We start from the raw sequence: 12,632 nt of genomic DNA on the forward strand, positions 1-12,632 counted from the left end.
CGGTTGAATGACTTGGTGCTAATTAGAATACATTAGTAAAAGGTATTGATGCACTATTTAACATGAACAGTTGGGCTAATAATTTCCAACAAAAGCAATGGTAGAACCTAAAAAATATGTATAACTGTGTTTGTACATAGCATCAAAGGGACCAGAAGTATGTAAAAGTCAACATGGGCTGTAGGTGCTATGTAGGTGCAATACTGTAGTATAAGTTTAACACAGGCAACAGGGCATTTATTAATATATAAGAAGCACATCTCCTATTTCAGAAACAGTCAAAAATAAATGAAAAATACAAAATTGCTCAGAGAGCTACATTAATTTATTTATTTTGCATGTAGACCCTTATAAAATTGATTTGAGAGAACCCGGCACCAATCTTAAGACTAGAGCTTCCCAGCTAATAATATCTGTGATACTGTTATGAACTGTACCAATGGGATTTCAGAGAGATTAACATGTCACAAAAGAATCAGTGTAGGAGGAAGGATTTACGACTTTCAGAGAACTTGTCTGGATTTTTTTATAAGCTCTTTTGTAGTATTAGGCTGCAAGTGAGTGCTGCTGGGGTGTAGTAGTACGGTAGCCACTATAGAACAGTGTGGAAAATGCAGACAGGGAAAATGATGGGCTTAGACCAGTGATCCCCAACCAGTAGCTCGTGAGCAACATGTTGCTCTCCAACCCCTTGGATGTTGCTCTCAGTGGCCTCAAAGCAGGGGCTTATTTTTGAATTCCAGGCTTGGAAGCAAGTTTTGGTTGTATAAAAACCAGATGTACTGCCAAACAGAGTCTCAATGTATGTTGACAATCCACATAGGAGCTACTAAATGGCCAATCACAGCCCATATTTGGCACCCCAGGAACATTTTTCATGCTTGTGTTGCTCCCCAACTCCTTTTTACTTCTGAATGTTGCTCATGGGTTCAAAAGGTTGGGGATCCCTGGCTTAGACAGAAGAGGAACATGCCTAAGGTGCAATGGGGAGGTATTAGGACCCTAGGCACATGCCTCTTTTGCAGGTCCTGCATGTTAATGTCATTTATGAGTAAGTTTTGCGTTGCTCTGGGAGGTTGGGTGGGTTGGAGAATGTCTAGTGGAGATGAGTGGGGGGCAAAGTGGGTGGGCTAATGACTTATTTAATGGCCCAACACTGCTTAGTTTATATATTGCACACAACTCGCCAACACACCCTAGGCCTTCTATACAAGTCTCCTAGTGATCAATGGATTCCTCTATAGTTACGCCAGTGCCAGCTAGGAATCTTAAATGTATTTTTCACTTATGATAAAAGCCTGATGCAAGGGCTTAATCTAATGGTATTGGAAAAGTAATATGGTATTATTGGCATTGCTGAAACACTGTCAGGTGATATTTGAAGATCATATCTGGACAGAAAATGCTGCTTTTATATAAGCTTAATCTCACTGAAATAAGACACTAACTTAAATAACCAACTCCAGCACAGACAAAAGCTAAATAGCTAATAAAATAATTGACTCTGGCACACACCCTGCGTGCAGAGATAGAATAGAATTCCCATCAGAAACAGTAATTTTAAGGTTGAGCTCTATTCCATCTTCTAGGCAAAAGGTGCAACTCCCACCCCCCAAATAAAATGTATGTAATGTAAATCAAAAACTGCTGCATGAAGAGAGAATGAAGATAGACAGGATTCTAAAAGAGGGAGAGTGAAGATTTAATTAAAGGAGAGGGAAAGGACTAGTTACTTGGGGTGCCAAAAGTTAGGAATCCCAAATGATTGTATTTACTTACCTGAAACCCTGGGCCCAGCAGAAAGCTCCACCGGTCTGGGGATTCTTCCAGCGAGCACCACAGATTGATTGGCTTCTTCTTTCTTCAAATATCATGGGGCACATGCATGCGCAATAAAATGAAATAGGCGACTTCATTAAAGTTCGGCTTTTCGTACTACTGGTGCATGCGCACCTGTGCGAAAAAAGAAGAAGGAATTGCTGTGGCACTCGCTGAAAGAATCCCTGGACCGATGCAGTTTTCTGCTGATACAAGCACTGGCCCGGGGGTTTCAGGTAAGTATATACAATCACTTGGGGTGCCTAACTTTTGACACCCCTAAGTAAATTCAGCCATTCCTTCTCCTTTAATACATTGTACAGAATTTTTAATTGATTATATATAGAAAGTGTCTTATTTCAGCGAGATGCTTATATAACATTTTTCATATTCACAATAGATCCCCTTTAAATGATCTTTCGCCATTTTACAACAAAAAGAGAAGATTTACCCTTCCTCTTGATCAACTAGAATCCATTAGAAATAATTTAAAAAAAGGACTGAATATGTCCATTTTTCTTTTTCAGTCCCAGCTGCTTGGTTACTATGCATGTGTTACACAGGAACCATGTAATGTGCAGTTAGTGTGCTGATGTACAAACTGGACACTGATATGTGTTACATATCATTAATACAGGGCAGCTGTGATATATACAAAAGGTATATCATATATGGCTTTAACGTGATCATATACAACATAGGGAAATGGATAGGGAATAATGGTGACAGTTAAAGATGGACTCAATGAAAAACGGGCTCGTCCGGGATTTGAACCCGGGACCTCTCGCACCCAAAGCGAGAATCATACCCCTAGACCAACGAGCCAGCTGGAATACTTCACAAAATTATACAAAATAAAAACTGTAACTGTGTCTAAAGTTACTGAATGTGTAGTTAACATTGAAAGTAGCTACTTCTGAGATGCATTTAATATTTATTTTAGTAACAGAGTATGTACAGCCAGTGCTGGCTTATCCATCATATAGAATTGTCCACTAAATCTAAACTTGCTGGCCACTAATAATGAACAAAACATTTTGGTTAGCTAAAAAAAATTGCAAAACCTGTAATGTTTCCCCAAAATGCTCGTCAATGAGCACAGGTATGTGGTCTGCTATCCGGAAACCCATTATCCAGAAAGCTCCAAATTACGGAAAGGTCTTCTCCCATTGACTCCATTTTATCAAAATTTTTAGCCTTTTAGCCAGTATTACCAGTATGTACTTGATCCAAACTAAGATATAATTAATCCTTATTGGAAGCAGAACCAGCCTATTGGGTTTATATAATGTTTACATGATTTTCTAGTAGACTTAAGGTATGAAGATCCAAATTACTGAAAGATCCGTTATCTGGAAAACTCCTGGTCTCAAGCTTTCTGTATAACAGGTTAGATAACACACCATAACTGTGCTTGAAAAGGAAAGAAAACACTGGTCTTTGGATTAAGGCAAGAGTGCCCATACTTTACTAATGTGAGGTCTACTTAGAGCTGTTTGTTGACAGTGTCTTGAGATCTACTGATCATCAGCTAAAGGTCTACTGGTAGATCCCCATCTACCTTTTGGGCACCCCTGGATAAAGGCATTTTAGCTCTGCAGTAGCATATACATTGCCCTACCTTGCTAGAGAAGCCCCTTTTCACTATGCTACAACTGTTCTTCATAGAAAAAAAGCTCCCATGTTGCTAATTTTTTTCAAACATGGAGCCCAGGCAGCTCCTTTTATAGACTGTGCGAGGGCTCCAATCCTATTGGTCAATGTGGAAAGTAAGTGCCGGATAATAATGACGACTAGGTTTGTCTTCTTTTGGTGCAACAGACCTAATTTTCTTACTGGCAAAACACAACGCATGGTGAAACTACAAAATTTACCATGAAAATGTTTCTCAACCCTACTGGCCACTGCTTGTACTGCTTGTACTTTATTTAGCATATTTCTATATTAAACACAATATGGAATTTGATGAGACTCCAATCTTTGAAAATATAACCCATAGCCTGGGATGGACACCCGTCTTTATGTAGAAACGATGCAATGGCTCCCTATCAGTAGTTCAATATTGCACACACCACAATCAGGCTTTAAACAAAAAAAGAATTCATGTAGCCACCTTTACAGTAAAGGTTTCAAACAAACACGATACATTAATGAACATTTATTTGCCTGTACCCAACACAATTCATGTAGAAGAAACATGTTTACTAGAAAATATAAACAACATCTCCAGTATAAATATTATGTTCTACAAATGCTCCATTATTATTATAACAAACCAGATTCCCCTTTGTTCCTACCTGCATTCAACCCTCCATCACTTAAAGTACCATTGCTGTAAATAGCTGTATTTTTTTCAGGGCTCTGATCCCGCTATATTAACATCACATTTTACACCTTCACCTAGTATCAAGGCACCCTCAAATGCTGCCGGAGGAGTCAACAGGAACGGAAAAGATTTCTTAGCTTATACTGTTCATACATTGTTCATGTTAATTGAATTTCTGGCCTGAGTTTTTACTGGCTTAATTGACAAGCTTGCTATAGTAGTATTATAATCTTATGGAAGTAAATGTGTCCATTCTAAGTCTCGCTAGTAAACTGATTAATTAGCAAAGCAGAGCAGTCCAACAAAGCAGATTGTAAAGGTCAGATCTGCTAATTCAGGTAAGAGGACCCGAAAGATATCAAAACTACTACAAAATAAACTGTATAGTATTTATATTTTATATTATATATAGGTAGACCACATTCTGTCCATTACAGCATTAGCTTAATAGTACAAGTCAATAGTCAGCAGCATATTAAAAGAATGAATAGAACTAGTGCAAGCAGATGGTTAAGCATAAATATCAGTTTCTTTTTATAAACTTTTTGCAAATACAGGAATGAGTTGGTAGCCATGGTTCTGTATGCCAAAATGTTTATAAAATGATTATCTAAATTAGATCTCTATTATTATCTGTAAAGTTGTATGTGAAATCACAATTTGCAGATATGAATTTCATTCTTGTTTTGGTGTTAGGTCAGCTGTTGATGCCATGGCTTATCCACAAACACATTCCTAAATACACCTGCACGTTAAATTATTTGCATTTCAACTGATCCAAATGCTTCCCCTCACTTGCCTTTCCATCATCTGAAAAGTCATTTTAGGTATTGTATTATTTCCTCTTCCTCTCTGGTACAAGAAAAAAAATGAGTGAGATGAAAGAAATTAATCCAGTTTGGCGAGTAGGATTAGCCGTTAATTCCGATGGCATTTAAAGGGATTTCCACAAGCCCCAGAACTATATAATAGTGTTGCAAAGAAAGTCAACGATCACATTCGGAGCATTCAGAAGTTGTCAGAATGTTGGAGGAGGAAGACTTCTATCTCTTTAAAAATGTGTCTAATGTGAGTCCCTTTGATGGGCCACAATACCACATTGCGCCTAAATGGGCATTCACCCTGCAAGCAATATTTATGGGCATGGTATTTCTCATTGGAACACCCCTAAACTTCATTGTACTGTTGGTAACAATCAAGTACAAGAAGCTTCGCCAGCCTCTCAACTACATCTTGGTGAACATCACAGTAGGTGGATTCCTCATGTGCATTTTCTCAATTTTTCCTGTCTTCGTCTCTAGCTCACAAGGCTACTTTTTCTTTGGGAGGATAGCTTGTTCCATCGACGCCTTCGTAGGCACGCTTACAGGTAAGGAAAAAGAGAAATCAAATATTCTTGTATTACAACTTAAAGTATGCAACTGCTCTCCTATGGCACCTCGCCGACTTTTTACACTACGTTTGTTAGCATCTGTATTTTCATTGTTCATCTTAAAATCTTGACTGACAATTCAGAGACAGACAGGCTGAGCGAGAGTTTAGCCAAAAATCAGTCATTTTCAGGTTCATTTTGCATGTTGTTTTCACTCTATGCCAATGACCTATATGGCTTGTGATCTTTAGAAGTGTGATCTTTTTTCCTTTCCCCAGGCTTGGTTACTGGTTGGTCACTAGCATTCCTGGCTTTTGAGAGATATATTGTGATCTGCAAGCCGATGGGGAACTTCAACTTCAGCTCTTCTCATGCTTTGGCTGTTGTCATCTGCACTTGGATAATTGGAATTGTTGTGTCGGTGCCTCCATTCTTGGGCTGGAGCAGGTACATTTCTCAGTGGGACAGTGGTGCACAGGCTTGGCTCAAAATAGTATGTTCTTACCCACCCATTTAAAATGATATACTAAGCTATTGCAGATAATCACTGTTGGGTAGAGTTGACTTCTCTATTCCATGCAGAAATTTTGGTCTTACTGCAAAGTGTTTGGGACAGCTTTTGCAACAATTAATTTGGGGGATCTCTTAGAGCAGGAATCCCCAACCTTTTTTACCGGTGAGCTACATTTAATGTAAAAAGAGTTGGAGAGCAACACAAGAATAAAAAAATTCATAGGCAGCTCTAAATCAGGGCACAGATTGGCAATTTAGTATCATATGGACTGACAGCCTGTAGGAGGCTATGTTTGGAAGTGTAAATGGTCTTTATACCCCAAAAACTTGCCTATTAGCCAGGAATTCAAAATTAAGCACCTGCTTTGAGGCCCCTGGGAGCAATCAAATGGGTTGGTGAGCAAGCCACTGGTTGGGGATCACTGTCTTATGTTATATTTTACCTTTTTCAGGAGACAAGAAAAATAAAGGTGTACAATCAAGGAACATATAATGTATTATTTATTGGTGGGGCCACAGAAGGGGCAATCCTGGCCATTTTGCCACCCGAGACGGCCTTCATTTCGCCGCAATTGCGCTCTCTGCACTAGAAGAGCCGAATTTCTGGGTTTAAAAAACTGAAATTCAGCTCATTTTTCCCGCCCCTGGCACCCAGGGGGGCGCTGCCATCTGAGGAGAGTTTCTTAATTTGCTTCATTGGCTGAGCACCCCTGGGCCACAGAAAAACAGTGTTAAATGTAGGAAAACTTAAACTCTGGGTATGTAGAATTGAGGTTTCACTGTAAATTCATGACTTTTCTTTAAGTACAACTCCTCCTTGCTCACTCTGTATTTGTGTGCGTTTCCTCTGGGTATTCTGGGGAGAAATACTTCAAAAACATACTGGCCCCTGTTAAATCTGACCATAGTGTGAGTACATGTGATCATGGCTAATGTATGTAAATGTGATTGTCTGTGAACCCTGGTAAAAACTGCAACAGCACAAATGAATGAATCTGGAGTTTCAGCCTCACCCTGCACAAGGCATACTGTAATCATTTAAAGCATGTTACAAAGTATGTTCAACAGCACATTAAATTAAATATAAGGATTAAATGTAAGGGTTACTAGCCAATATACTATGAACAGGTTTGATACAAATGCACTGCCATTTTGTAAAAGATAAGGCATCAACAATCTTCTGTACCACCTTTTCATGTAAATGAGCGACTAAATTCTACAACCAATGGAAGCCCCGTTGCAGCAGAGGCAGTTACTATCTGATATGTGCATACCTAATGCATTACAAAGAGAAACACTGTTGGGAATCAATTTTCAGAGCAGCTCTCTACAATTCAAGCAGTGCAAGCCTCCACAACTGTTAAAGGAGTGGTACATCTTTAAGTAACTTTAATCATTTTTTAATAAATTGCCTTTTCTTCTGACTCTTTCCAGCTCTCAAATAGGAGGTCACTGACCCCATCTAAAGAGCAAATGTTCTGTATGGGTCAAATGTATTGCTACTTTTTTTGATTATTTATCTTTCTATTCAGATCCTCTCCTGCTCATATTCCTGTTTCTTATTCAAATCATTGCATGGTTGCTAGGGTAATATGGACCCTAGCAACCAGATTTGCAAACTGGAGAGCTGCTGAATAAAAAGCTAAATAACTCAAAAAACACAATAATACAAAATGAAAACCAGTTGCAAATTGTCTTGCTCACATCATTCTAAAATTGAACCCGAATGTAAAGAACCCTTTTAAATTGGCATGGGGGATTTACAGTAGACAGATATCCACAATACAGGATGTAATTTCTTCTCACAGCCTTGCAGAATTGCTTGTGTATTTGGATCAGCATGCCGCAAAAACACACGCACACAGAGAACAATCCTGAAAATTAATTGATTTCCCAAATAGCTGGAAAAAAAAAGAATATTTTCAAATAGGATCTTGCTCTAATATTATGCCACATTAACTCTCAAATTTAAATTACAACTGCAAATATAACCGCAAATAGAACTGCAATCTCACTACTATTTTTGGATGCTTCAAAAGTTACATTGTAGAGCAGGAACTGGCGCTGTGGCTTAGTTGGTTAAAGCGCCTGTCTAGTAAACAGGAGATCCTGAGTTCAAATCTCAGCAGTGCCTTTTCTGTGCATATGTTTTTCCCATAGCACATATCTGTTAGCACTATTTATTACTGTAACATGCCACGTTTCCAATCAACTTAACTTCAGACATTTCAGAGCACTAAAGTATTACAGGATACATGTGATAAGATGCTATTTCTGAAAAGAACACGTTCAGCATTCAGAGTGGAAGTTAGGCAAGTTTGGATTGTAGTAAAGTTCTATACCTGCAGATTTGACCTTAACTGCACTGCCCACAGGGCCCTGACACTACAATAAGGAGAATATTCATTATGTGGTGTAAAAAAATGGTGGGATAATACACCACACATCACCAGGCTTCCATTGTAAAAAACGATGTCGATTTTTTGCACTTTTTTTTCTTAGAGTGACTTCCGCCAGAAGCCAAGTTAAATAACGATGGCAAATCTAGCGTTCGCAGGGCTTAAAACTAAACAAACCTTGATAAATTTGCAATTTATTTTTCACAGCATAATGAATATACCCCTAAGCATCAAGGACATAATCAGCACAATAGAAATTGCTGGGTTAACCCTGCTGCTGCAGCCCCCTTGCCTCACAGATTATGTTCTTTATCTCAGGTACATGCCGGAAGGCTTGCAGTGCTCCTGTGGTCCCGACTGGTACACAGTTGGCACAAAGTACCGGAGTGAATATTATACCTGGTTTATATTCATATTCTGCTTCGTTATCCCACTGTCACTGATCTGCTTCTCTTACGGGAGACTCCTTGGGGCTCTGCGGGCGGTAAGTACCTCAAACTGTGCATAGTAAGTACCTCAAGCACCTATCCATGGTCTTGGCACTGCTTGTTAACTAGCATTACATTTATGAACTAAGGTGAATATTACTGCACTACCTATGTTTACGAATGCTATCGATACAGTAAATTGAGGCAAATGGGGTCATGCGCTACTGATATGACCTTCCAAACGCAGTTCAGTGGCAAAAAGCTGAGAAAAATAAAGATCCACTATTATGAGTAAAACGCATTAGGCATTTAATTTTGCTGCTTATCTTAGCACTCTTTTTTTTGGACTTTAATTTTTTTTAAATATGTACAATATATGGTTCTATTTTATATAAATTTATATATATATAGATATAGATATATATATATATATATATATATATATATATATATATATATGTTCTAATCATTGTGCTTATGAACACCTAGGCACCAAGTGGGGAGGTGCAACCTATTTGATAGTTCTTTTGGGAAATTATTATTTTCCCTCCTATTGTTCTTTTATCTTAGTCTGTAACAATCAGAAACATAGCTGGAAGGTATGCTGCATTCTGTGTGTCACTATTGTAGGTTACGGTCTGTTGTAAATTAAGAGCACCTTAGGGAGGGCATGGCAAGGGTTACAGTAGATGGCTGTCTATGGCAGGCATTTTTTTTTCCTTTGCCAGTTTTTAAGTGCATTTTTAAATATATAGGTATGCATTTCATAGAGTAAACCTGAAAAAGGGAATCATATAAAGTTATGCTTGTATCAGCAGTGGCTCGTTGGTCTAGGGGTATGATTCTCGCTTAGGGTGCGAGAGGTCCCGGGTTCAAATCCCGGACGAGCCCAATTTTATTTCAGACTTGCTTGTGTGTCAGCCTTCATGTTTTTCTCCTACCACTCATCAGATTAAAGTTCCCCTTGTATAATAGCAACTAATTTTAAGGAAGGTTATTGACAGTCATTTACTGACTAACTTTCCTTCAATCATAGGTGGCAGCACAGCAGCAGGAATCTGCCAGCACTCAAAAGGCAGAGCGTGAGGTATCCCGTATGGTGATTTTCATGGTAGGGTCCTTCTGTCTGTGTTATGTCCCTTATGCAGCAATGGCCATGTATATGGTGACGAATCGCAACCATGGGCTAGATCTTCGCCTTGTCACCATCCCTGCCTTCTTCTCCAAGAGCTCCTGTGTCTATAACCCCATTATATATTCATTCATGAACAAACAGGTAAAAACAACCCCAAAGTTGTAATTATGTAAAGGCACAGACTTATGGTGTATAGATTATGCTTGAGGGGTATTGTGTATATGTTTTTCTAAGGATGGAATAAGTTTACATTTGAAACTACAATAATGAAACAATGATTTTGACATGATCAGAGCAATAATTAAAGAATGCTTAGGCAAATATCATACTAGGCATTTTCTTGATGGCAGTGCTACCATATTCTGGCCAATGTCCTTCATAAGCAACATCTGTGGTATCCAACTCTCATTCAGAACATGGGCTGGTAATCCATCAATCTACATCCACAATTAGTATTGAATTTATACTAAAGCAATTCTTTAATAAAGCAAAACTTTGAAAGTCATGACAAAGGAGAGTATGCAGGCTGGCCTCTAGTCAGCATATTAAAACTCATGTCCATACCATACATTATAAGATCTGTTCATTTGGTCGAGGCCACTGAACAAGTGTATACCTGCCTTGAGTTGGGAAATATCAGGCTGATCTGCTCATTTGGCTCTTGGTCCAACTATATGATAATAATTGCTTCTGCAACTGCATCAACAAATAGATGCAGACCTTGATCCAATGCCAAAAATCAGGCCTGCTAGATTATCTGCCCGATTATTTGGCTAGATATCTGTCAGGTAAACCCATTGGAGGGCCCCATTCACGGGCAGATTAGCTACTGAGTCGGTCTGAAGGGCCCAAATCTGCAGCTGAAATCTGCCTGTGGTTAGGTTAATTGTGATTGGCTATGCTACCAGATGCAATGTTAAATGTAGCATTAATACATTATTTTAACATTAAATATGAATACACACAGATGTACAATTATATAATCAAAAAAGATCCACAGAGGATTAGTTTAAGCACTAGACAAGAGAGAAGGCTGTACCCTGAAAACCATGTACTACAAAAGCTCAATAACCACTGCTATATTATATCATTGATATTTATGTGATGTTTACTTTGCTTCAACAGTTCAGAGGATGCATTATGGAAACAGTGTGTGGAAGACCTATGTCTGATGACTCTTCAGTGTCTTCCACAAGCCAAAGGACTGAAGTATCAACAGTGTCTTCCAGCCAAGTCAGCCCTGCCTGAACTGAAGATATGCTGCATAATCACTGCTCTGTGCTCTGTATAAAGATTACTTTATACATGTTCTCTACAGGCATTAGTTACTAGCTACTTATGGTCATAGTTTGCTACATTCCATCACAGAACCTGAGAGCAAATGCTCAACAGAGCCTTCTCAGTGCAGATAGTTTGTTGGTGCAAGGAGGCAAAACGGTCAGTAATTCAAATCTTCTTTGGTAAACCTGTGCACACTGTATACAACACATGAAGGCTGGTTTTGGGTTGAAGTTTCTCATTCTAATCAATTTGACAAAATCTTTAGTAGTAAGGCTGCCAACCGGTAAACAACAAGAATCATTACACCTGCAATTCCACTGACTGTATTTGGTGGCAACATATTTTTATGCAATGCAAAAATGCTTAATGTGCTGAAAGAAAAAAAAGTTTTCTTTTACGCGTGCCTAGAACAGTTTTTATCACAGTTTAACCATATGAGCAATTGTGAATTAACACACATATAGATTCTAAAGGATTTTCTTAATCTGTTTCAGTGGACAGCAACATTCATTGGTTTGATAGCCTGGAAGGTTTTAGTAACTTAATATCAAATCTCTGCTCAGTTGAAGCAGCTCTGTGGTGCTGTACATATGTTTACACAAACAAAGTTTTCCGTTTAGAAAGGTTGATTGAAATGCCATGCAACCAAAAAGTTTGTGTAAACGACCCGATCAGCAAAACTGTAGGGAGAAAACAAACACAATACAAAGCATACAAATCCACAATACCTTTCTATTGTGGCCTAATGTTCCTAAAGGATTGAGTAGCTCAGAAATCTGAGCAAAATAACATTTAATTCAAATAATAAATTGGCACCAATACATTTTTATGCATTTTCTGTTTTCGCAGCTTATTTGCACAGATAATTTCATCCAGGTTTTTTAGCTAAAGTTATAAAGTGTGTATAAATGATTATATGCAATGTCATACTGCACAGAAGGAGCATAGAAATAGAATTCAGTTCTGCTGGATGAAGGCTTTGCAATGGTACAAGTGGCATAAAAACACATGGCCAATTGGCAAGTGGGGTTCATGAATATTTAATTTTACCTCAACATGAAAAAACATTGTAATAAAGACATTTATGCAGTAAAATGGCTCTTTGTACTGAATATGTGAAGCTCTATATGTTTAATCTATTACTACTGTCACTTTCTGCCAATTGCAAATGCCTGAACACACAGTCACTGTTTGCCCTTAAAATTGTGTACAAGTGCAAGTGATTTCAGATGAGGATCACATAACTATTGTTGTGCTACACTGAAAACAATGGCAGCGAGGGTGTTTAGGTAGAGAAAAAATGGCAGGTATAATTGACAGGAATGGATCGAAGAGGTAGCAGGACTATAAAAAAAAAAAG

The 12,632-nt window shown here is 38.4% G+C and overlaps 1 protein-coding gene and 3 non-coding genes across 4 annotated transcripts; 3 read left to right on the top strand and 1 right to left on the bottom strand.

The window, feature by feature from the left end:
* Window positions 1-2,571: 2,571 nt before the first annotated feature.
* On the bottom strand, window positions 2,572-2,643 carry trnap-ugg. The gene has a single exon. It is a non-coding gene; the product is annotated as a tRNA-Pro (tRNA).
* A 2,512-nt stretch (window positions 2,644-5,155) lies between these two features.
* Window positions 5,156-12,367, top strand: opn1sw.L (opsin 1 (cone pigments), short-wave-sensitive L homeolog). The gene is given in 5 exon segments (NM_001085652.1): window positions 5,156-5,513; window positions 5,795-5,963; window positions 8,747-8,912; window positions 9,893-10,132; window positions 11,117-12,367. Coding segments are annotated over 5 exon segments (1,044 nt in total). The 5' UTR covers window positions 5,156-5,167; the 3' UTR covers window positions 11,240-12,367.
* trnat-agu lies at window positions 8,090-8,163 on the top strand. Its single transcript has one exon. It is a non-coding gene; the product is annotated as a tRNA-Thr (tRNA).
* On the top strand, window positions 9,676-9,747 carry trnap-agg. The gene has a single exon. It is a non-coding gene; the product is annotated as a tRNA-Pro (tRNA).
* Window positions 12,368-12,632: the final 265 nt, after the last annotated feature.

Source organism: Xenopus laevis, chromosome 3L (genome assembly GCF_017654675.1).
Source record: "Xenopus laevis strain J_2021 chromosome 3L, Xenopus_laevis_v10.1, whole genome shotgun sequence".
NCBI classification, from domain to species: domain Eukaryota; kingdom Metazoa; phylum Chordata; class Amphibia; order Anura; family Pipidae; genus Xenopus; species Xenopus laevis.